The sequence below is a fragment of the Vidua macroura genome, chromosome 6 (assembly GCF_024509145.1).
Source record: "Vidua macroura isolate BioBank_ID:100142 chromosome 6, ASM2450914v1, whole genome shotgun sequence".
In the NCBI taxonomy this organism is placed as follows: Eukaryota; Metazoa; Chordata; class Aves; order Passeriformes; family Viduidae; genus Vidua; species Vidua macroura.
The window spans coordinates 46,658,432-46,681,417 of NC_071576.1; the positions used below are offsets into that span (position 1 = coordinate 46,658,432).

At 39.4% G+C, this 22,986-nt stretch overlaps 2 protein-coding genes across 2 annotated transcripts in view; both read right to left on the reverse strand.

The window, feature by feature from the left end:
* Positions 1 to 10,702, reverse strand: part of LOC128809131 (mucin-5B) — a 41,743-nt gene extending 31,041 nt beyond the window's left edge. Inside the window, exons 1-11 of the mRNA XM_053980862.1 lie at positions 10,621 to 10,702; positions 8,699 to 8,954; positions 7,146 to 7,260; positions 5,721 to 5,808; positions 4,691 to 4,824; positions 4,057 to 4,282; positions 3,153 to 3,278; positions 2,321 to 2,438; positions 969 to 1,107; positions 276 to 377; positions 5 to 74 (exon numbers count right to left, since the gene is read on the reverse strand). Of these exons, the coding sequence (XP_053836837.1) occupies positions 5 to 74; positions 276 to 377; positions 969 to 1,107; positions 2,321 to 2,438; positions 3,153 to 3,278; positions 4,057 to 4,282; positions 4,691 to 4,824; positions 5,721 to 5,808; positions 7,146 to 7,260; positions 8,699 to 8,954; positions 10,621 to 10,702 (1,456 nt within the window). The remainder of the gene's footprint in view (positions 1 to 4; positions 75 to 275; positions 378 to 968; positions 1,108 to 2,320; positions 2,439 to 3,152; positions 3,279 to 4,056; positions 4,283 to 4,690; positions 4,825 to 5,720; positions 5,809 to 7,145; positions 7,261 to 8,698; positions 8,955 to 10,620) is intronic.
* Positions 10,703 to 19,573: 8,871 nt separating this feature from the next.
* Positions 19,574 to 22,986, reverse strand: part of MUC2 (mucin 2, oligomeric mucus/gel-forming) — a 53,746-nt gene continuing 50,333 nt past the window's right edge. The window contains exons 55-58 of the mRNA XM_053980695.1: positions 22,251 to 22,379; positions 21,518 to 21,557; positions 21,109 to 21,238; positions 19,574 to 20,000 (exon numbers count right to left, since the gene is read on the reverse strand). Coding sequence (XP_053836670.1) covers positions 19,826 to 20,000; positions 21,109 to 21,238; positions 21,518 to 21,557; positions 22,251 to 22,379 — 474 coding nt within the window. The 3' untranslated portion in view covers positions 19,574 to 19,825. The remainder of the gene's footprint in view (positions 20,001 to 21,108; positions 21,239 to 21,517; positions 21,558 to 22,250; positions 22,380 to 22,986) is intronic.

The window sequence follows — 22,986 nt, forward strand, 5'->3', positions numbered from 1 at the left end:
TTACCTTTTTTTACAGGCAGTTTCACAATGAAATTGTTCATGTAGATATTTCCACAGGAACATATTTTTATAGTCTGCAAGGAAAAGGAAAAAAGCCCACAGTAGTGAGATAGACAAGAGCAACCTGACAAGCTTCTTTAAGCATTGAGAAGTAGTGTATTCAAAACCTCATCACCTCTGGGGTCAGTGTAACTCAGTGTCCAGAAAACATACAAAGAATGTAGGGAAAACAGAAATGACCTCCTATGTATTGCTAATTAAAGGCAGTTACTCACAGTTCTTCCTAGTGTGACCAATACATTCTTTAGGCAAGTCATTGTCCTTGAAGTCCCACACTGAATGATCTCCCCAATCACCACAACTGTGTCATCAGTGTTCTGAGAAGACATGAGAAAGGTATGTGCAGACATTGTTAGCATGTTACAGGCTGGGAGCTTGAAGAGAAAAACATGCCATTGAAAGGCTAAGAAGGAGTAATGAAAGAACTGTGATATTTGATAGCTAACTACAAACTGTTTATTTCATTGCCAAAATCAATCATTTCACTAACTTTCCTTTTCACTCTTTTCCCTTGCTATCAGCTTGTGTGGATCTCATTTGCAGGCATTCACAGATAATTCAGTCTTTTCGCAGAAATTTTGGTTCATCTACTTCCTTCTGACAGTCACACATGAAGAAAACTTCAAAAGAAATGCTTGAATCAACACTAATACATCCATTAAGAAAATTATTTAATTTTAAAAAAGTACAAGTATGTTGAAGCTGCAAAACTTTGAAGCTAAGCATCAGCAATTGATTTGCAATCCATTCAAAATTCAAAAATTTATGGGGTTTAAGACTGAGCATGTGTTGAAGTGCTTTGCTGGAATGGTGCCATTTAATTAAATTAAGTCATATAAAACTCCAGCACTGTTTAAAGCCTCGTGCTACTCAGGAGATTTAGGAGTGAAAAGAGAAATTGCTCATACCTTAGCTAAGACATAATGACAGTTGCCATGAAAATTGAACCTCTTATTATCAAATGTTGTTATATGGAATCCTCCATCTATGTGGCAACTTCCAGAGCAGGGCAGAGAGATACAGCTCCAGTGGCCTCCTTTGCAAGTACTGTGCAAAACCCAAAAAGCAGCCATTAGAATAGACACAGCTTCAAGGGAACAAAGGTGCTACACCATTTTAATCTGCACAGATGTGGCCTCTTTGTATTTTTAGCTCATTATCTTGGCTTCTTATTCAAACCCTGTGTGTGGAAGCCTTTATATTAGGCCCTTAAAGTGTAAGGGTTGAATTCCTATCAGTGAGAGAGTTAACTGCACTGGGCTTTGGACTGGCTCCCTCAGGGACACACTGAGATGGGAAAACAAGAGACGGTTTTCTGGGCATAATTGTTTACTTAACTTTTTAAAGAAAGAAAGATCTCCTTCAAGCAGGATCTTGCAACATCTTGTGTTACTGATGCAACTGTTCAGCAAGTTACTGATATGATGTTTCAGCAGCTAATTGTGGAGGGCCTGAGATAATGAGCAATTGTCACACCCATGCACACAAGAAGAAAGCAGTCCAGCCACATAGGCTTGGGCTTTGAGGGGAGTAAATGAGGATGTGGTAAGATGGGAGCTACACAAAGCCCATTAAGTTCAATTACTCAAAATTTCTGGGATTTGAGGAGCATTTTCTCTAATCCAAAGGGGCTTGCAGAATGTTTGGCCATGTACCATACCATATTTAATTCCTCCCTATAGTAAAACTTTAACTGATGGTCAAAAAATGATGTTGTGTCACAGGAGCCCAGATAGTACATACAGAGTAAGAAATAAAACTGTTTTGAGAGTAATATACCTAAGATCTTATCACCTTTCACCAGTGCAGATGGAGATGGGTTCAAGCTGCCAGGTTTTTTTCTAAATCAAATCATTCTCAAGGATCAGGACTTCTGAGATCTGGCCTTTAAACAGCCTTGTGGAGATCCAGATGTTATTGGAAATGCCACTTATTAACATGGTATGACTTCTCATCTCACTCTAGTGGCCAAGGTTTCTGAATTAATCAGTAAAGAGTCTCATTTTTCTACATTCTGAAACCTTGAGTTCAGTTTTCACAAGCAGTTTCAAGTGAAGGTGGGTAATAACTGTGTGGTTGAGGAATACCTCTAAGTTTTCCTACACTATTGGAATTCAGAGCAATGTTTTGAATTGTTATTTAAGACAAGTGACAGGAAAATATTAAAAAGAAAAAAAGGAGGAAAGTACAGAATGCAACTTATCAGTGTTTTGAAATAAAAATTTCTGCCTTGTTAGTGCAATCAAAACCACAACAGTACCAGTTCTGGCAGGGAGTGGAGTAAGTTCCTCCAGATGAGTAGACTTTGCCTTGAAATGTACAAGGGCAGCTGTCTCTGGGGATGCACTTCTTGCTGCTGAGGTCATCAAGGATAGTTCCTGTTCGGACACAATGGCTAGTTAATATTCCTTTGGTAAGTCTGGGAAATGCCATCAAGGAAGATTAGTGTATGGAAAAAACTCTAGAGTATTCAGCACTTCTTAAAATGAATGGGATACTTTAAATGTATCCCAGGCCCTTTCAGATGTTAATGGATGGGTAATATTTCTTACTAGAACTCAAATGAAAGCAATGCAAAACTCAAAAAGTATTTCCTTTTACAAAATTTTTCGCTGTGAGCAGGATAATGAAGTGCCAGATTGCAAGGGTGTGAGCCAGTCTCCATCCTTTTCTAATAGTGAATCTAACAGAAATCAGAGCCTCATCTTAGACTATTTCATGTGCAAATTTACGCATGCACATACCTGGAAATGCATGTATGTTTTGTGTCACTTAAGCTACAGCCAGATTTAGTGTCATAGCAGGGAGGCATCTCATGAGACATCTTCACCTGCATTCTTACTGTCTAGAGAACACCTCTTCTTTTTCCATATCTGCACCATTTTTTCCCTGTCTAGTCCTTAGAAGTGTTTGCCTCCTTTCTCCAGTGTCAGGATCTCATATCTTTAGAAATCTGGCTCTTCCAAGAAGAAAGCTGGTGAATTATGCTAGAAACAGCTGTGTATTTGTTGTGTGAAATGGTAAAGAAAGGGAACAACCTCCCTTTTTGTCCCTTGATGTGTGTGATCATTGGCAGAAGTGAGCTGCCTTACCAGGAGGACAGAAACAGCCATCCGTACATGGGGCTTTACAAATCTTGCTCCTTTCTGGATCTGCACATGTGTCAGCACAGGAATTTCCACATTCCATGTACTCCATGTTGTTTGGGCATTCCTGATCTGCAAGACCAAAACGGAGTATGTTAACGATATATTTATAATATCTCTCAAATTGCTGTGTCACTACCCAAACCCTTCTTCCTCCTTTCCTCCATATCTTGTTTGCAAGACCTTCTATCCAGATATGTTGTGTTTGTTTACCCTCTTAAAGGAATGTTTTATGGCCACTTTTACTTTATCTTTTGGACAAAACTGTGCTGCTGGGAAAGGTGAGCTATTTCACATTATTTTACTAGCTCAAGGTTGGAGGAAGTCACAATACAAGCAAAGAACACCAGAATCTTTTAGGTAGTCATAATAGTTTATTATTGCCTGAAGCATCAATTCTTCTGGAATTAATTTGCTATCCCAATCCACACCAGCCATTTGGTCTTCCCCCTGGATTTAAAGAGATTTTCTGCTCAGTAACTGGACTACTGAGTATGAAAACACAGGGTAAGATAAGTACAAACATATTGCTCTTCTCAGTAACTACTTCTATCTAGTTGTCACCATGTTGAAATAAGGCTCTTTATGAGTTAACTGTGCAGAGTAAAATTAAAAAAGAATTCAAGAAAACTTAGTTGTAAGAAGAAGGTGGGCAACATCAAGGTATAGTTCTAATTTAAGGAGCAAAATCAAGTTAAATTTGTAGAAGTTTTTCCATTAACAATATTTGTGTCAAAATATTTTCACAGATTAATTCAAGGTAGTTGCCAGAGGTCCTAGCTTTGCTCTGCTGGGATCAGAATAATTGTGCAAATGTCTGAAATAAATCTCCAGAGCTGTAGTTACTTACAGCAGAGTTCTTTGGTCCTCCATTCCCCAGGGTCTCCCTTCCTCAGGACACAATCTCGAGAGTACTGATTTAAAGTGCTGCATATGCAGCTGGGAACTAAATCAGAGTGAGAAGAATTAACTGCACAGTGGCACATATCCTCAGCACAGGTCTCTATGTAGTCATCAAAGGCAACCACTCTGGGGCAGTTTCCAAAACGGGACATAAGTTTCTTGCATCCTTTTTTCTATTAAAAAAAAAAACAGGAGGGAAAGAAAAGCAATACTTGACATTTTACCACCTTTTAGGTTTTTGAAGATACACCCCAAGTTTTGATGACACAATTCCAGGGTCACAGAACAATTCAAGTTGAAAGGGTTCTCAGGTGATTATCCAGTCTTTCTGGCACTAGGTCCTTTGCCTTGGACTGGAAGCTGTCATTCAGTTGGGCATTTTCCCAATAACTATTTCTTTAATACCATAACAGGATATTATTTCAGCTATAAGATTATAAATATTATAATTTTGCTCAAATTCATGTGTAGAGTTCTGAAAAATTCAGCTTAGTGCATGCTCTGAAATTAAGATTTGTTTCAACAGTCTCTTCAACACTGTAGGTCAGGAGGGCTTGTACTTCTTGGTCCCACACACTTACATATGTACTGCATCTATTGTCTTTCCTCCTGGGATGTCTTCCACTGTGGTCATCTGGGCTCACATCAGGACACTTTTGTGATGGATCCTCTACTTTGTGGAAGTTCCCAAACTGTCTTGGATGCATTTTATACCCTGCAAAAAATCCCAGATGCATTTCATTAACTTCCCACAATTCTTTAAGTCAATTAATGGGCTATAAAAATGCACTTACTCTCTGGGCTCGGAGGCAATATGCACTTCATGAGATACCCAAATTTAACCAGCATCCATATCTTATAGAGGATGACAGCCTGATATGACCTTTTGTTGGGCTAGAGTCAGGAATCTGGCACACTTGTATCAAGACCTGCTGTCAGCCCAGGAATTTAAAATCATGTAAGAATCTTGAACTTTCTGTTACTTCGGATCATTTCTAAAGACTTCTCTTTGTTTTGGGTGTGTTTGATCTTACAGAGTTTTCTGTTAACATGTATAACAGTCATACAGGTATTACATAAAGGGATGTTGCTACAACTTTGGATTCAGTCCTGCAGCTGATATCCCAGGATGAAGGTTTCTTTCCATCCATAGAACCTGCTGCAGGATTAGAGGCTCAACTATTTGCAATATCTAAAGGTGTCAGTGGATGGCACACAGTTTCTTCGAAGATACTTTATGTTTTCCCTGATGCTTTCATTTCATTATAGAGGCAAAAATAATCACAAAGAGAATGATTAAAAAAAGAAGAACAGAAAATGCACTCATGCATTTCCTGAAAGTATGTTATTGTCAGTGGGGAACCTGGCAATACTGCTGCATGATAGCCAAGCAATTAATTTTGGTCAAAGAGGTTGGAGACTCTTATAAATATGAAAAGTGCAGAAAATCTCAAATATCTCAGAACCTCTTAAAATACATCTCCTGTATATGGAAATGTTCATGTGCCTGTCAGGAAATCTGAAAGTCTGCTCAGAGGAAACAGATATCAAGTTTCATGTCATGTATAAGGAGGTCTGTTCTGGGTGGAATATGTTGTATTTATGACCTACCATCCAAAATCAAATCATTCTTCTCATTGCCATCATAGTTCCCACATAGACCACATATTTTCTCTTTATATGTTTCTTCCAGGTCCAGCTACAAAAGAGGAAACACAGAGTTTAAAGGCTTTTCCCCATACCAGCAGCGCTTGTTGCAAAGTGATTCACAACAGAAAAGTGCAATGGCAGAAATGCCCATTCCCAATTTGTAGCAATCTCCTTTTCTGGTACAAATCTCTCATAAAACTTATCTGCAGACAGGCTGAATTCAAATGTGAAGAGAATCCTCCAGCAATTGTCGTTCCTGCCCACTAAAGAGGTAACTGAAGCATGTTGAATACTGGATTAATCCCTGCACCAGTGTCTCCCAGTATAGAGAAACTGGTATAAAAACATTTGGTACATCTTGCAGGGTACCCCAGCTCCTCTCTGAACAGGTCAGAAAACTATGCTCTAATGCTGGATGCTGTAAAAAAGCAGCTTCTGACTAACTTTTAGCCATGTATAATGGGTTTTCTAGTCCATAGGGTGATGGAAAATTTTATAGCACTTCTAGGTGTGGGTCTGCCAAGTATTACTTGTTTTCCCCATGCTTAGAGGAAATAAACAGCCAGGTTAGCACACTATTGTCTTGCTTCATAAAACTATTGCACCTTATCACTCCTACATGCTCGGGGAACAGTACTGGTGCCACTCAGGTCCACCCAAAAAAGGCAGTGCTTTTCCTACTGTTGTGTCCACTCTGCAGTAATGTACAAATACTGCCTTTAAAACTTTAGATATTAATTAGTACACAGGAAGGGGGAAAGCAGATACTTCAATAAATCAGAATTTCAATATCACCTGATTACTTTCTGATATTTTTTCTCTGTATTCCCTTTTTACCCTTTCTCTATCTCTCTGAATGACAAAACATGACACACAATCTCCAGTTAGTTAATCTCAGTCCTGATTGTGAAGGATAAGTGTTCACACACAAAAGTGTAAATGCACTGGTACAGAAGAGGATATTCCAGGTTGGATGTTTAGAGGAAAATTCCGACATAGCATCACTTTGGAATGAAAAAAGCCAAGGTCTGGACTGGTCACACGTATCAGTTTCCCATACAAGATGGGCACGAGACAGAGTAGCAAGGCAGAGCTGGAGGGCTGTTGCTGCCAGTGCCCCATGGAGCAAGGAAATAACTGTAGATGTGCTGTATCCAGGATTAACCCTTTTGTCAAATGAAATTAGCTGGAAATACCATGGGGTTGTGCTCCCATGCCCCTGCCCTCTGAAACTATTGCCCAATTTGGTATTTCTCTATCTGGTTATGGATAGAGTGATACCTCCCTCCCATAATCTCATATATCAACACAGTGCCTGCATCCAGCCCTGCTTTTCATTACTGATGAGGTTCACCAGGAGGAAAACAACTAACTGACTGTTCATACTAGGAGAGTGTCAGCCCAGTTCCACTTGAGTGTCAGGCCCAGCTTGGAAGTGACTTGGAAGTAAGTACAGGTGTCCTCAATCAGAATGCTCTTCAAGCTGAAAGGCATGGCAATCCTGGAAATTTGAGGGGACAAAACAGATTGCAGTGAAAAAAAGACTGATGAAATCCTTACAGATATATAGGAAGGAAAACTAGAGTTAAAAGGAACTAAATAAGACATGGGAACACTCTTTGCAAGGTCAGACTTTGTCCATACAATGCATTGCATTGTCCACTGTGTCCTTTTACCAACCTTAATCCATAACACAATGCATTTTGGTCTTGTGTCAATACTACATCAGCCACTCAGCTGATAGAAAGCAGCCAAACCCAAGGACTTAACCCAAAAGTTTATAAAGAGCAAGATGAAAATATTGGGAAAATAACCCTCCACATAAGGACACTGCAGGTTGTCATCATCCTTCCAGGACCTCCTTGATATTTGGGATTCACAAACAACTCTGTTCTCTTCTCTGTTCTCTGTTATGGATGTACTCATGCAACTCAAACCTACATTATTTTCCATCTTACCAAGACAATTACCATTCTGTTTGCAACAGTCTAAAAACTTAGAAGTTGAGAAAATGGCTAGGAGAGAGGCGATTTTTTGCCTCTTTGATCTAGAAGACACATATGGGCTTCAGTGCTATAATTACAACACAGTGGTGCTATTCTATATTTGGTTGTTTCTAGAAGCCTGTCAAGACAGCCCATATGCTTACAATTTTCTCTTCAACAAAATTATGAGGGGTTTTCCCAGAGTCAAAGGTTGCCTAGGCCCTTCATAATTTTTTGCTGGGACCAGGACTCTGCACTTCTCATGAGGACTGCCCTTAATATTGTGTCCAACTTTCAGCTATTGTTGCATATGATTTTTACTTCGGGAATATTTTTACCCTTCTCTTTGCAGTTTCCTTTGTGCTTCACTTTGAATTGGAATTAAAGGTGTGGATTTTGACTTCTAAAAATTCTGCCTTTTCTTATAAGAAGATCCCTGGGCAAGTTGTGATCTGCAAAGCAGAGCAATTTTCTAGACTAATCTATCTGTAAATGGAAAACTATCCCTAAAATAACCATCTGTTCCTGAACAGCAATATAAAACAGTAGGGTTAGTACCACAGAAATAATATTTTGAGAAAAAAGAAAAAACCACCAAGCTTCTACATATCTAAACTTATATAAAGTGTTGGGGGTTATGTACTTTCCTCTATCCCTCCTTCTCTAATCAAAGCAACATTAAGGAAACCTTAAAACATCTTCTTAAACCTCAAAACATCATCTGGTTTTATAATATACATATTGCTTACTACTAAACTTGTTGGTGTTGGTCCCTGGACCGTGTAGTTTAGTTTAAATGCTTCTTGCCTTCTCAAACCCTATGGGGAGGACTCTTCACAATACCCTGTTCCAAAAGCTATGAACATCTCATACACAGCCACTGCTTTCCAGTCAGACCACCTAACATGTAGCGATAAAAATGCAGCTAAAACCGATATTTCAGTCTTTACTCACTTCTTCCTGTTCACTGTGATTCCCGTCTCCTTCACCTCCAGGACCACTCCATCAATGGTGACAGTGAAGTAGATCAGGAAGCTGTTCTTGGCACTGCGCCTGATCTGAATGTTAAAGTCCTGGTAGCTGTCATTGCAGTGTGAAGCAAAGACATATGTGCAGGTTCCAGGAAAAGTAAACTTTACATGGTCAAATGTATGGAAGTGGAAATTGCCCCAGGTGACACATTCACTCCTACTGAGAGTAGAGACCTGGACTAAAAAAAAATCATAGGAGGGGAGCTTAGAAATTCACCCCATATGAGGTAGGTGCTTGTCCTTTTTTTGCTGAAAAACATTAAAGGGGCAGATTTTCAAAGGCAAAAATGATAACTCCTGGAAGATACTAGCCTTTGGGAAGCAATTTCATCTCACTGAACTTTTGAAGTCCATGACTTTTGAAGTACAGAGATACCTGCAACGTGAGCAGATTAGCCCAATCTCCTTTGAAGTTAAGAGTGAAAAGCAGAAGTTAACAGTGAAAAGCTGAAGAGGTTCAGCTTCCTCATCTTACATATATGCCTAGCAAGAAGATGCTGTAAACCACATGCATCTCTCCATTGTCTAGAAAGGCTATGTCTATATTAATGCTATAGACATATTTGCACTGTAGATATCTAAAGTGAAGTGAGGAGAATCCCATTCTGGATGTCTAAATCTCATTTAACTCAGGCAAGACTTTGTGTTGAGTGCTTTCCAGGAGATCTCACAGGTGGCGTGAATTTACAGCAAAGTGGCAGCTGCAGATCTCAGTGGTTGAGGCTGCTACCAGCCTCAGCTGTTGACTAAGAGAAATTTGGTTTTCCTTCTCAACCAAAACTCATGTTTTGGACCTCTAAGCTGTACCTCTGTCAAAGGTATAGATACATAGTCTAAGTGCATATAAGACTTTACTTCAGAAAGCAATTTTCACCCCACTGAACTTCACAAAGAAAACATGAATCACCTTGAATTAAATTCTACATGCCTGCTACAAAATGCTTTCAACATTTCTTCAGAAAGAATGACAAATAAAGGAATGACAAATAAAATTTCTTTGTGTTGTTCAGGTAGCACGTTTAGGACTATCAACACAGCAACATCCACCATAGATCAAATCAAAAACAGTTACTCATTTACTCAGTGAACTCTAAAATCTTATTAAATATTCCTGCCTAAGAATCAGCAGGGAAGAACTGAGAAATTCAGATCCTTATGTTATAAATGTGCAGCCCAAACTCAAGAACCCAGTCAGTCCTTGCAGAAAAAGCTTTTTAAAGGGATTGCTACTGTCATAGGTGGTTGCAGCACTGAAGTGGAGTAGGGCAATTTAGCACTTTTCTACAGAGTTGCGAGGGCAAGTGAGACAGTCTGGCTATCCTGGAAGTGAAATTGCTGGAATTACTAAGGCAGCAATAACTGGTACATCAGCTGTGTATTAAGCAGCTGGGAAAAGTATAAGACATTAAAAATCAAACCAGGAGGCAGCAGTGCAGCAGACCACAAAAAATGTGATTCCTGCTAACACAGCATTTCATACTGGTCAGTCAAGCCTAGCTGGTGATATGGTAAATACTTCTTTTAGGAAGAATATGTGTGAAATGTGTTGAAAAGGGTGTCACCATTTTTTTAATTTGTTTTTTGGTGCAAACAGCATTCAGAGAGTCTCCTCTAAGTTTAGTCACTTAGGATATAAAACAGTTGACACACTACCTAGTAATGAAAGAAGAAAATAAATACCTAAATGGTTGACAATCAGGATAAAAGTGTACAATGTTTAACAGTATCTGGTATGTCTAAAGCTCTTCCCTGAATATATTACACATTTTCATTTGTCAACTCTATTTCTCACCTATGGAGAGCCATATGAGAGCAAGTAATGCAAGAATTAGATTATTTTCTTACCTATCTGAACTGGTTCTTTGCCCTTGCAAAAACTCCAAATTAGGCAGAAGATCCAAAATGATCTCCCGTTTTTTATTTCCATCTTGCCATGAAGTCGTAACTTGAAAATCCTTTCAGGGAAGTGTTTTTTCTTGGCTTATAGGCAGATTTTTTATAGTCCAGGAGGTTGGCATGAGAACAAAACACTGATGGCAGGGTCCCTGAAAGGTGGAGCTTCATTAAATTTTCTTTCAGTCATTCATTATTAGCACCCAGAAACCTCCTCTCTTTCAGACAGGACAGGTATCCAGTTCTTCCTTGCTTTATAGGGACAGAGAGCTGTCTGTTTCTACTTTCCTCCTTTGAAAGTAAGTCCCCTCACCCTCCTCCTACAATTATTATTTCTTTGGCATCAATAGTTTTTATTTTTTATAACATCTGATTAGTTAGGAGCAATCACTGACCTCTTTCAGAGTTTTTCTCTGTCTTGCATATCAGCAGAATCCCCCATCACAAGAAATATGTTTGTTGCCTCTACCAGCTTTAATGGTGACTTCTAAACAGAGCAAAAAGTATTATCAGGTCAGGCATAATGTATGGTTTATTTAGAGCAAAATCTTTTGGCAGGAGAGTATTGCCCTTTAAGAAGTGTATCTAAAATATCTTACAAGAAAAGGCCAGATCTACTGCTTCAATAGACCAGAAACAAAACCAAAAGTGTAAAAATTCTCACCTCAACTGCACAAATAGGATTTAATTTATTCTGTATGCACACAGAACTGGTGGATTCTCCAAACATCATAAGGGAGCAGTGCCCAAGTCCCATCATAATGTAGACCACAGTTCGTTCCTTCACCACCTAAAATACACTGCTATGAAAGGGTCCCTTGGTGCCCTCAAAGTACTTTAATACCCTACCACATACCCATAAAAATTCAGTGAGCTCAGTCATGAACTCTACAGCCCCTTGTAGGACATCCTACAAGGGTATTTTGATATCAGTAATTTTAGAGTCCTTTCTAGAGATTTACTTGCTCTCTTGACACAAACTGACCTTGCATTTCTTTTCCTCATTTGTGCCATGGGGGAACTGCTCCTGACAAGAGAGGAAGCTTCTCACCTACTCCCAGAAAATCAAACATGGATAACAGACATTCCCATGCTTCCAGCTGTTCTATCCCCTTTGGGAAAACAGTAAAGTCAGAGTGATTGCCAGTAGTTAAGTGGGCACAGATACAGTTTAAGGTGTACATAGTTTTGCCCCTTCTCACAAGGCCTCAGGTCAAGCCTGCCCATGCACCCATTGGGGAATAATGAATGCCTTTTACCTGGTTGGCAGGCAGCAAGCTGGGCCTTGGGAACAGGGTCTTGCTCACTGCTTTGCCAGACTTTGTGCTGTTGCCAAAGTGGAGTGTCCCAAAGCTGGCCCACTGCTGCTGCCCTACACAGGTACAAGGCGCTTTACAGAATTGCAGGTGACAGCATCTGCCAGACGGAGATTTGCTGCTGCCCTTGCTCTAAAGAAAACTCTGCACTAGCGTGTGTGAGCATTGTGAAGGACATGAAACATGAGTTCGTGTTACCCCTTTGCCACTGTCCATGTCTCATTAATTCCATTGTCAGTTGCACTTGAGGCAGGGCGCTACTGGAAGGCAGTTCTTGAAGCCCTGCCATTTTGGCTGGAATACAGAACCAACAGACTTTATGGCGCTGGTGATAGAAGTCATGGACTGCTGCTGCTTTTCCTTTTAATTACAACACATCTTCTCTCCTGATCTCTGTCCAAATAGGTACAAAGATAGGAGAATATCAAGTAGTTAAATTTAACCATGAGAATATGACATTAGAAATATGAGGATGATCTGAAATTGAATATAGTGAAATATCAACACTCAAATTCAACAGATTCTCCTGGTCATTTTTATACTGAGTTCTTGTTCAGGCCACAGAACAAGGCTAATGGCAGGTGTGGGGAAGGGCTGTGAAGCCCAGGAGGAAAAGCATATAGGTCAGTAGACTGCAGATACAGACTAAGAGAGTGTAGTTGAGGGTAAAGATGGATAGCTGAAATACATTAATTTTCCAAAATCAATGCTAGTGTCAAAATCCAAATGCAGAACTCTGCTGAGATAAAGTCCATGTTTCTTCAGTCACTGTCCTCTTCCTTACCAATTCCCACCCAAGAAATCAAAGTATCTATTTCATTCATTTTGGTATGAGAGTAGAAGGAAGAATCAGACTCTAGGAATATTATTCCTGACTCTGGAAAAAAAAAAAACCTTTATTCCCACTGAACTGCACAAAAGCAGCAGGCAGCATGTAATAACTTCTTGCCAAAGATACCCTTCAGTTTGGAGTAGTCCTTTGATGACAAAGACATAGTGAGGTTGACCTCTGCAACTTCCAGCCCTTTGTGTTCTACATGTGGGGTGATTCAAGGTAATGTGAGGATCGGCAGGAGGAATGAGCTAAGGCATGCTTTCCCCCTGTAAGTCCCACTTAGCACTTAGGCCTGGGAAGAACATGAACAGCGCATATTAAAAGTTTTCAAGGAAAAGGCAGAATAAAACAAATGATTCATTGAACCAACATTCACTTATGCTCTACACAGCAGAGATAGTAGTATCAGTCATCTGGGATCCTCCCCTGAGAAAAGCAAGAGCAAAACTCTACTCAGAGAAATAGGAAACCCAGTCCTCTTGCTCTGTACCTAGCCATTTTCTTACCTCTGCTTGTCTGCTCTGTCATTTATGCCATTCCTTTGCCATTTCTTGGGGAGCAGAGTTTCTGTCAATGACTAACCAGAGCTGCTGCTTCTGGCTTCTCCACAGATACTGCGGGCTACACTCCTTAGAAATCACTGGTTTCTTCAATCCTCTGCAATGATTTCAGGGCTACTGACAGGGGGAGGATATTTGCATTCAAATGAAGTTTTTATATTCAAGCGTGGAAACACTGAGGTTTTCAGGAGAAATACATGGACGCTTTTCAGAAGGAAATGCACACTGACAGGGAGTTTACAGGCTGTGTTGATCACTTACCACTGAATCATTGCTATTGGCACACAAGTTATAACTACAACCCCCACAGTGACAAAGTGGGATTAATAACTCTTCCCTTTATTGGACCCTGCAGGATAAGAAGCCTTCCTTCTTCTGCAGCTGTATTAGCAAAAAGAACAACTCCTCTTGGCCCCTTTACAGCCCATTTCATGGATCATTTGCCATTAAAGGGTATGTGATTTTAGTAAATACAATAGGTAAATATTAACTCAGTTTCTTTATCACCACTGACTCACTGAAGATAAGCCATCATGAAGCTAATGTAATACACTGGTGACTCATAAAAATATACTTTTGCTATAAACTTGGTAAAAGACATACTCAAGTAGGAGGTGTCTGGTGGATCAGTGCCCTTCATAGCCAGCCACTGTACTAAAGTCTGGCAGTTGTGTTTGTATCACATCCTTCTGTCAAAAGGGGATGATGATTCCATATGTGCTGTAAAGAGTTATGGCCATCCTGAGTCAGTTCAACACTGGGAGGTTGAGCTTGGAAATCCTCTAACAACCTAGTTCATTTCAGGCAAAACTGGTGCTGTTCCTTGAAATTATTATCTACTATAAGATGGTGTTTTGCAAGCACTGCCTAGAAAATAACCCTAGAGAAATTATGTGTGCTCTGTTAACAAAGTAATGTTAGCCAGGAAAACATTTCACTTGTCAGGCAGTTTGTGCCAATAATCCACATGATAAAAAACATCCAAAGTGATTTTGCCAAAATATTTTACATAACTGGTAGTTATAACAGTCAGTAATTACCAGTAGAATTCAAGAACAACATGAGTTATCCTTTTTAATCCTTTGCATGATATCATAGAATTTAGGAAAGTTACATTAAAGATTTATTTGAGCTATCAGATTTGTGTCTACCACACAGTTTGAAACAGATGTCATTAAGTATAAGGTGATCTGTAGCAGGCAGTGGGAAAGGAGGGAATGGATATCTGCCATTAATTATCCATTAAAATACATGATGAATGCCTTCAGTATTTCAGTTTTGGTAGGAGGTGGTTGAATGTTTTGAACATTTTGCCTTAGAATGGACACAAAGCTCCTTAACCTCTAATCTTGCCATAGGACTCCTTGACTTTTTCTGAACAAATCAAGGACATTAGTTATTCCTGTTTGCAAGGAATGAGTCCAGCTGCTCTTTTCTGTTTTTCTTTAAGATATAGATCTTTCAAAATCCACATACAAGGAGTAATGACATGGCTGATTGGTGCTCATGCACACAGGTCTCTTTGACCTATTGGCACTTCCTCATGTAAGAGAGACTCCCTGCATAGAAAGTCACCTCATCAGGAGGTTGGACCCTAGAGATTTTCTACTTGAAAGGTTTTACTTTAAACAACCTTCCTGGTGGACAAATATGGGGTAGCAGAACAAAGGGAAGCATATGAATTTTCTGCTTTAATATTTAGAACTTTCATGGCGTTTAGGCTAGAGCAGATTCTACCTCTTTTTAAAAAGGAATTTCTTATTTCCTGGGTACCAAGATAATTCAGAAGAGGCCATTGCATGCTTAATACTGAAGTCTCTATAACCTTGAAATTATATGAAATACATACCCGGTAACCATGTCCACCATGACTGAAAGTTACTGCAAGCCAAAAGAAAGGCTAAGAGATGGGGCAGAAAACAAGTTAAGGTGGGAATCTAAGCAACCTTGGCCTAGGGTTTTTTGTGTGGAAGGTAGAATTAACCACCCAAGAACTACCTGCGCTTACGTTTTGCTCAGACTCCCTGTACTTTTAAGGAGAAGAATGATCATACAGATCCCATAGATTCTGCAAAAAAAAAAGGGCAAGAAATGCTCAGCTACGCTAGTCCAAATGGACAGGCTATTGAAATTTAACTGCTGTGTCAGGTCACAGGCACTGTGTAAAGCCACATTCCTTGATCACTGTTCCTGTTGCCTTTTGTTACTGCTTAAAGGAAAGCTGCATGGAGCACAGGTGCTCCTTCTCAGTGCCAGCTCTGCCATGAGTTTTTTCAAAGTCTTAGGGTAATGAAAACATCACAGTGGTGATTTTTACTGTTCTAGAGACTAGTTTGTGAAAAGAATTCAAGCATTTTATGTAAGAGTGCTGAAACACTGGAACATTACAGGGAATTCAGTTTGTACAAAGCAGATTTTAGAAGCATGATGCTGAAAAAGAACTTATGGGATTTTCCATATTAGTGATGGAAATATGGCTTAGTCTGCTTAGACCTGTTTGGACCTTAGTCTGCAAGGTTGCAAGTTAAGAACTTAGGTGTTTGTGGTAGCCCGAAAAGAGTAAGTTAATTTTGGAAATTTGGCCCTGGAAGAGGGTTGCTCAATTTTAAGAACTTGTTCTGCCTTAAAATATCCCCCTACCCCTCAAAGCTTCCACTGGGAGGTGAAATTTCAGAAACAGTATATCAATGTTGCAGTTATTTAAACATATTTCATTTTTTGTCAGACCTAAAACTACAAGAATGTTTTTCCCTATGATCTCAGACTTTGTAAGTCTGTTCTGTCTTTTCTTGGTATCTGAGTTTGCTTTTCCAGACAAGTGCAACAGTACATAACAAGCACAGTAACTGCACTATTATTTACTTAGGGTTTTGCCTTTGCTAAAGTCCTTTCACTGGGACATATGTGCAGAGTTGTATGTGCTTAGTTCAGTGAAGTGCGGTCTAGCAAAGTACACTCAAATGGTAAACACACTGAAAATTTTATCTTACCCTTCCCACAGAACAAAATAATACTATTAAAGAACATAGTTAGATCAGAAGATAAGGCAGTTATTAGATCAGAAACCCCTACCTTGTATTATTTTGGGAAGAATTCTTCTTGGTTTGCATGTGGCTTTTCCCCTCTTTCTGAATCCCATCTGCCTCACCTCAGATAGCAGCAGTGATTTTTTCCATATTGCTAACAAGTATTTTCCTTTCTGTCTCTGGTGTTCTCAAAACACTTATCCAGTAATGCTTCATAAAACAACTGTGCTCTGTTTATGAGCAAATCTTCTGTGAACTCCTTTTTAACTGCAGATGGAAGTTCTCACTATGTTGCTGAAGAGTCCTATGAACAACACTGAGTTTCCAGTGCACCTCCAAGGGACTACAAGGAAATTGTTTGAGATTAAAACTATCTCAGATGAGAAGACTACAAGTGGGAATGAAACCCATGTGATTTTGGAGAGCAGGAGCTGGGGCCTTGGGTTTTGGTGCCTTCAAAGGCTGTGTGACTGGAAGTCCTACTTGCCTCCCAAGAAGGCTTCCCCATTTTCCAAGACAAAACTGAAACTGTTAAGTACTGAGAGAGGAAGAAAAAGAAACAGAACAGAGAAACCTTTTACCACCAGTGAAAGTGGGAGGCTAGACAGAAAGTCTGGAGGAGGTGAACACAGGACTCAGGCAAGGAGACAAGACATGGGTTCTTGCTACTGGTCTCTTTTTGCTAGACTCCAGAAGATAAGGCAGTTCCTGGAGAATAGAGTATTTCTTTGAGGACAGAGAGAGTCAAGCCCACTCCCTTCCAGCACTAATGCTTTCTATGAAGCTTCCAGGGTCCTTTGTGGTAGGTCTGACCTGGAAGACAACGAGATCAGAAGATTCCACAATCTCGTGAGTCTCTAATGTGCTGATATCACCCTTTCAGAGAGGGTCATGGGAGACATTTCCTCAGTTTTTTTTCTGGGTTTGCCAGAAGAATATCCTCTTGTGGCCTGCAGACCAGCAGCTCTTGCTTAAGAAACAAAATGCTTCCTGGGATCAGATAATACAGATCTCAATTTACTTCCAGGAGGGTTGTGAAGGGGAGCAAAAGTGCTGCTCACTGCCACTATTAGCCTTTGTAGGGATACACAGTTAAAGTTTCTTTCTTTCCTTTTTCTCCCAAGTACTATCAGTGGATTTCTCCACTGGAGAAAGTTTAATCTGTTCAACTCTGTCATCCAGTTCCATTAGAAATGCAGGTGCAAACTGAACCACAAAGTTCTAAGGTGACTAAGAATGCAGAAGTGGGTGGTGGTTTGACATGTGCAGTGTGACCTGGAACTGCCAAGAACTTGTAAGCAAGAATTCTCTGACAGCATGTGCTTGTGACCCAGCACCAAAACTGAGAAGGCTGCCATAATCAGAGCACTGTAAAAAACAACACCTTGCATGTAAATTCTTGTCAGAATAATTGTCTTTCCAGGGCTTACTAAGAGCATATACATGGCTGTGGGGAGAGATCAGCATTCATTCTTCTCAGAAATAAGACTCTCTATGTGATGAAATAAAAAGTCCCTTTCAAGGCAGCTTGCTTTTTTGTTATGAAACGACTTTACATTCTCAGCCATAGACTGCCCTGCAGTGGTGAAGCTAAAATCTGCAGCCTTACTGACTTTTATCCAAGATCTTTAGAATTTCTCATTAAGAAGTAGTTTGCCCATCACTAGAAGGGACAGAAAGAGCCTGTGCAAACTACAGACCAAATGAAAAAGAAATGAAACAAGGAAGATTTTATATTTCAATGTTAATACAGTGTGCAGCAAAATGCCACTATTGACTAGTAATATTTTATCTCTTTTTCATAGGAAACAAGGCAGATTTGATCACACCTTGTATCTGTCTCCAGAAGTTATTTGCTGACTTCAGTCAAATTTAACTGTAAAAATGAAAATCTCATAGACAACTACATGTCAACAGATTTTAAGAAAAGCAGTTTTTGAGAAAAGTTCAAGGAAATGTATGGTTCTAGTGTCAGCATAGAAATTGTTGGATAACAAAGGATCCACAGAGGAGAGTGACTTTGTATGTGCCCTGGGAGAAAACTCTGTCAGATCTTACAATGAATGTAGAGATAGAAATCCTTAGAAACTAATTCTTAGAAACTAAAGCAGAAACTTAGCTTCCTTTAATCTGCAGATTGCTCTGTAAACTGACAAAACGTCCTTCTTGTTAGATCAGCTATCTCTCCAACTCCAGAGAAATCTGCTTTCCAATCATAGTTTTGTAATGCTGAAAAAAATATGGAGTTTCATTTTCTGCACATCCTTATCAGTCTTATAAAAAGGCAGAAATCTTATTTGCCTTTTAAGCTGCAGTACATTTGATAGTAGCAAAAAATGGTGCCACCAATCCTTTAGGTAGCAAAGATGTTTGCTACCTTATTGGGGTTGGCTATTGCCAATAAAGATTTCATTAATAGAGACAAAATAAACCCAAAAGCTTTTTTTTTTTCACTGCAAAGGTGTGGTTTACCCTCACTGTACTCTAAGATGATTCAAGAGAAATTAACATCTTCCAGTTACCTGTTTCCGCTCTCCTTACAGTAAGACAAACCGGCACTCCTTTAGATTTGTCCTTTGTTGAGAGACAAATTAATATAAAAAATGGCTATTGTTTTCCATTTTCTGAAGAGGAAGCCTAGGATTACTAGCTTAGTGATGGGCATCTGTTTTAAAAATACTGGAATTTGGAGAGCTCTTACTATGTAGCAATTGTACATCCTGAAAGCATGGTGAGTGATCTTCCTATACTTTTTTTAGTGACAATACATAATTGCAATGAACTGAGACAGTTGCGACATACAGAGCTCTGCTAAAGTAAGTTCTGGTGCTGAACTAGAAGTCTCTCCAAGTCATCTGAATAATTTCATGATCATTATTCATCTTTGCCTTTGCTTTGGCAGAGAGCATCATATTCTCTCCCACCTTAAAGACTGGGTCTTCTGAACAGAACAATCTGATCAGCTTTTAAGGAGCCAGGAGTAGAAAGCCCAAAAATTTAGGAAACCACTTGACTTCCTATAACTTGAAAAATAACTTTTCTTCTCTCTTCAAACTCAAACTCATCAAGACTGTATAAGAATAAGTACAAAAGCCATGCTTTTTGAGATGTTCTTTTAATCATTCAGAGAAAAATAAGATTTGGAAAGGAACCAAGAGGTTGTGCACTTGTAAGCATACATATTTGTGTTCTTATTTTGTTCACAAATAAATAGGGCACAGTTATTTAATTAGAGAACAAACAGGATGCAGTTACTGGGAAAAGTAAAGTTCAAAAGTAGTCAAGGAAGCTAAGAATGGTTCACAGTCTTTTTAATTAATGATGCCAGGGTTTTTTTGCCTACATTTTGATGTTAGGCTGATGGCTCTCTTGATCCGGTTTGGGGTTCTCGCCTTGTCATTTTCTTCATTGTTCTGCAGCTCACTGGACTGTGGCCTGGCATTCAGTGTCTTGACAGCTGCAGCTCTCCACATAGAGGTACTTGTGTGACACCGAGTGCCCACCGGGGCATTTCAGAACCACGTGCTTCTCAGTGGCGCTTGTTTCTCTGCAGCAGGAGCAGCTGTGGTCCATAGAATTGGCCTCAGCAGAGTATCTGTCAACATGCAAAATGGCAACATTACTCGGTGTCAGAAGCCAACACACAGGAGAGGGTGAAATCAGGTACAGAACTCCTGTGAGAAGAGCCACAGTTGTGGCTAATGGAAGTGCTAAGCTCATCTGACAGAGCAGTGATTATAAAATGCCTAACCCAATCAGGGCAGTGTTAACATGAAGGGGAAGTAGCAGCTCTTTCTGTTCCCATCTCACTGCAAAGTATTTTTTGCACTCTTGTGTTCATCAGCTTCCTAAGCACCATTCCTAACCTGAAGAATCTGTCAATATCAGGCTATATACTGTGACAAGATCCATCTTTTTCTTGTATTTGGTAGAAGCAATTCCAGCAAGACCCTAAGATGATCAGGAATTTCAAAATACTAATAAACTTCCTGGCTTCTCAGAGTTCCATGTGATACTAAAGATCAGTTTTCATCCATGTAAGGTGCACTGTGGCAGACTCAGTGATAGGCAGTAGGTGACAGTTTCTTTGGAGAGTTAGAGTTGTTTTTCCAAAGTTTTAGTAGCTCACTACCAGGTGTCCTACTAACCACTTCCTTATACCAATTTTTAATATAGTCTCTCATTTCAGAGAAAAATGTACAGTCGAGTTACTCTACTAACACCACACCTAAAGCATCCATTTTCTCTTTTCTTAATTGTATAAAAATTGTGCATATTTGAAACTTCCTTTGAAAGATGTATGTGCATTTCATTTTAGGTGTTAACTGTTGAGAAGCAGCTTTTCCACTTCCAGTTGTCAAGTCTGACTGTTCTCTGGGCTCATTCTCTTTACAGGAAATAATCCATGTTCTTTTGTGACGATTTCTAGCCTAGATGGTCTGACACAAAGCCAGCTCTTAATGGATGAATAGGCCTTATCAGAGCTGTCTGAATCCCAAGACAATTTAATACACTTTTCTGCTTAGTATTACGACAAATCAGCTCATCAGTCACAGATTCCATGATTTTATGTCCATGATTCATGAAGCAGAAGCAGTTCTAGTTCTTCTACCATTGTGTAGTCTACTATTTATTGTTCCTTTTATATAAACAAGCTCAGTGCCACCAGGACTTAAATATCATTGTATGATGAGTTTACTTACAGCGAGAAGGTTCCACATGTTCCTTCACATTCAGTCAAGTCAACTCTGTCCACAGAGCGGCAGCCATTGTAGACAATAAAGTCTTTTCTGTGGCGCACAGAGCATGGTGTGCGGCTGTCCAGAGGGGCACCTGCAGGGAAAGGGCAGAAAATGCTTTCAGTGAAATAGCTCCAAAAATCCCTCGCACCTCAGCATTCCCTGGGCTTCACTAACGCACTCAAAGAATTGCCTTAAGTAGTCTTTCTGCTTCAGCTTCAACTTCTCCAGAGAGATCAGACAGTGAAGGCTTGGAATAACAAATATAAACATAGAAGTATCTATTTAAATACAAATTTATCTGGGAAATGGGCTGATTTAAGAAGACAATTCATTCTCTGTATTGTTGATTCAGATACACTGGCATACTTACAGGTTCTGCAACAACCGTTAGGTAAGAATGAAATAGTTCCCTAAAATAAAAAAGAAACAAAAAAATTACATTATATTATTTTTCTATATTAAAAATGCATTAAGGCAAAAAACTAAGGAGAGCAATTCTTCAGTGGCTGGAAATAACAAGTGAAATCTGATTATTGTACTGTAACATTGATCTAAATAAGCAAAGAAAACAGCCTCTTCCTGACTTGAAATTTATTAACTTACAAAGGATTTTGAAAATACAAACAATTCTTTGAAGGAAGTCTACAGTTAACATAATGAAATTTTTGCTCAGAAGCAATTCCAAAAAATGGTTTCTCAGAGTCCTCTGTATTTGAATGGGAACTATGCACAGTGTTACTGGCAGCCTACTTACTGACTGAACAGCTTGTGTTTCTGTAACATTCAAGGAAACCTGGTTCTTGTTGAGACAGAATCCCAAACAAAGCAGTCAGCAAAGATTCAGTATCTTGGTGCTGACCAGTATTTTGGCTACTGAGAGACAGCTACCAATTATACCTGGGTGAATTCTCACCCGGGTATCTTATCTTGTATACTCTATAGGGCTGTGCATGGATGCATCTGGAACTTCTGCCCTTAGGACTGAGAAATTATGACGAAAGGCCATCAGAGCTAAATTTTATTTTTGTTGTTAGTTAGATGGCTGAAATAAAATGAAGTCATCTATGTATGGAGGAGAGGGTAAATTTTCTATTTTTACTTACAGGTTTGCAGCTCTCCTCATTGAATGCTGGACAGGTAATCTCAGATGTGGAAGCGATAAGCTGGTCATGACTATTTACACAGCTATAAATGGTGCAGTTGTTGTGAGGATCATTTTTAAAGTCTCCAGGCTGAAAGTGAAATGCAAAATGTTATAAGGAAAGCTGAAGAGAGCTTAGACAGAAATTTTCTTGCCCTCTGATAATGACTTTCATCTTGTTTCCTAGTCAGTTATTTTTAGGTTAACAGCCATTTGGGATGCAGATCATGACATGGATTGCAATATGCAACATGGAGAGAATTTCAGTTTTATACGGCATTTTTCTTGAGAAAGAAAAATGTCTCTAAAGTACATGGAGTACTTTAACAAAATCATCCATGCCAATGGACTTTGCCTTCAAAACGCTAGACTGTTTTATGTTAATTAAGAAAGACTCTAAACCTTCATCCTACTAGGGCAATAGAATTGTTTCATATGAAGGCTTTAATAGTGTTTTTCAGCATATAGAAATCAAATAACATAGAAAAGCCCAAGCTTCCAGACTATGCAAGAAAACCCCTTTCAAGGGTATTGGATTTCTCATTCCAGGAAGGGCCTTACAGATAATTTTATTTCATGAGACCTACCTTCAGGTCAAAAAGCTAGGTTTTGCTTTAGATGAGATTTTGATCTTTCAGGTGCAAACTTATACTAAAGTCTTGTCTCTGGCAAGGAGGTTGTTCCCTTTCTGGAACTGG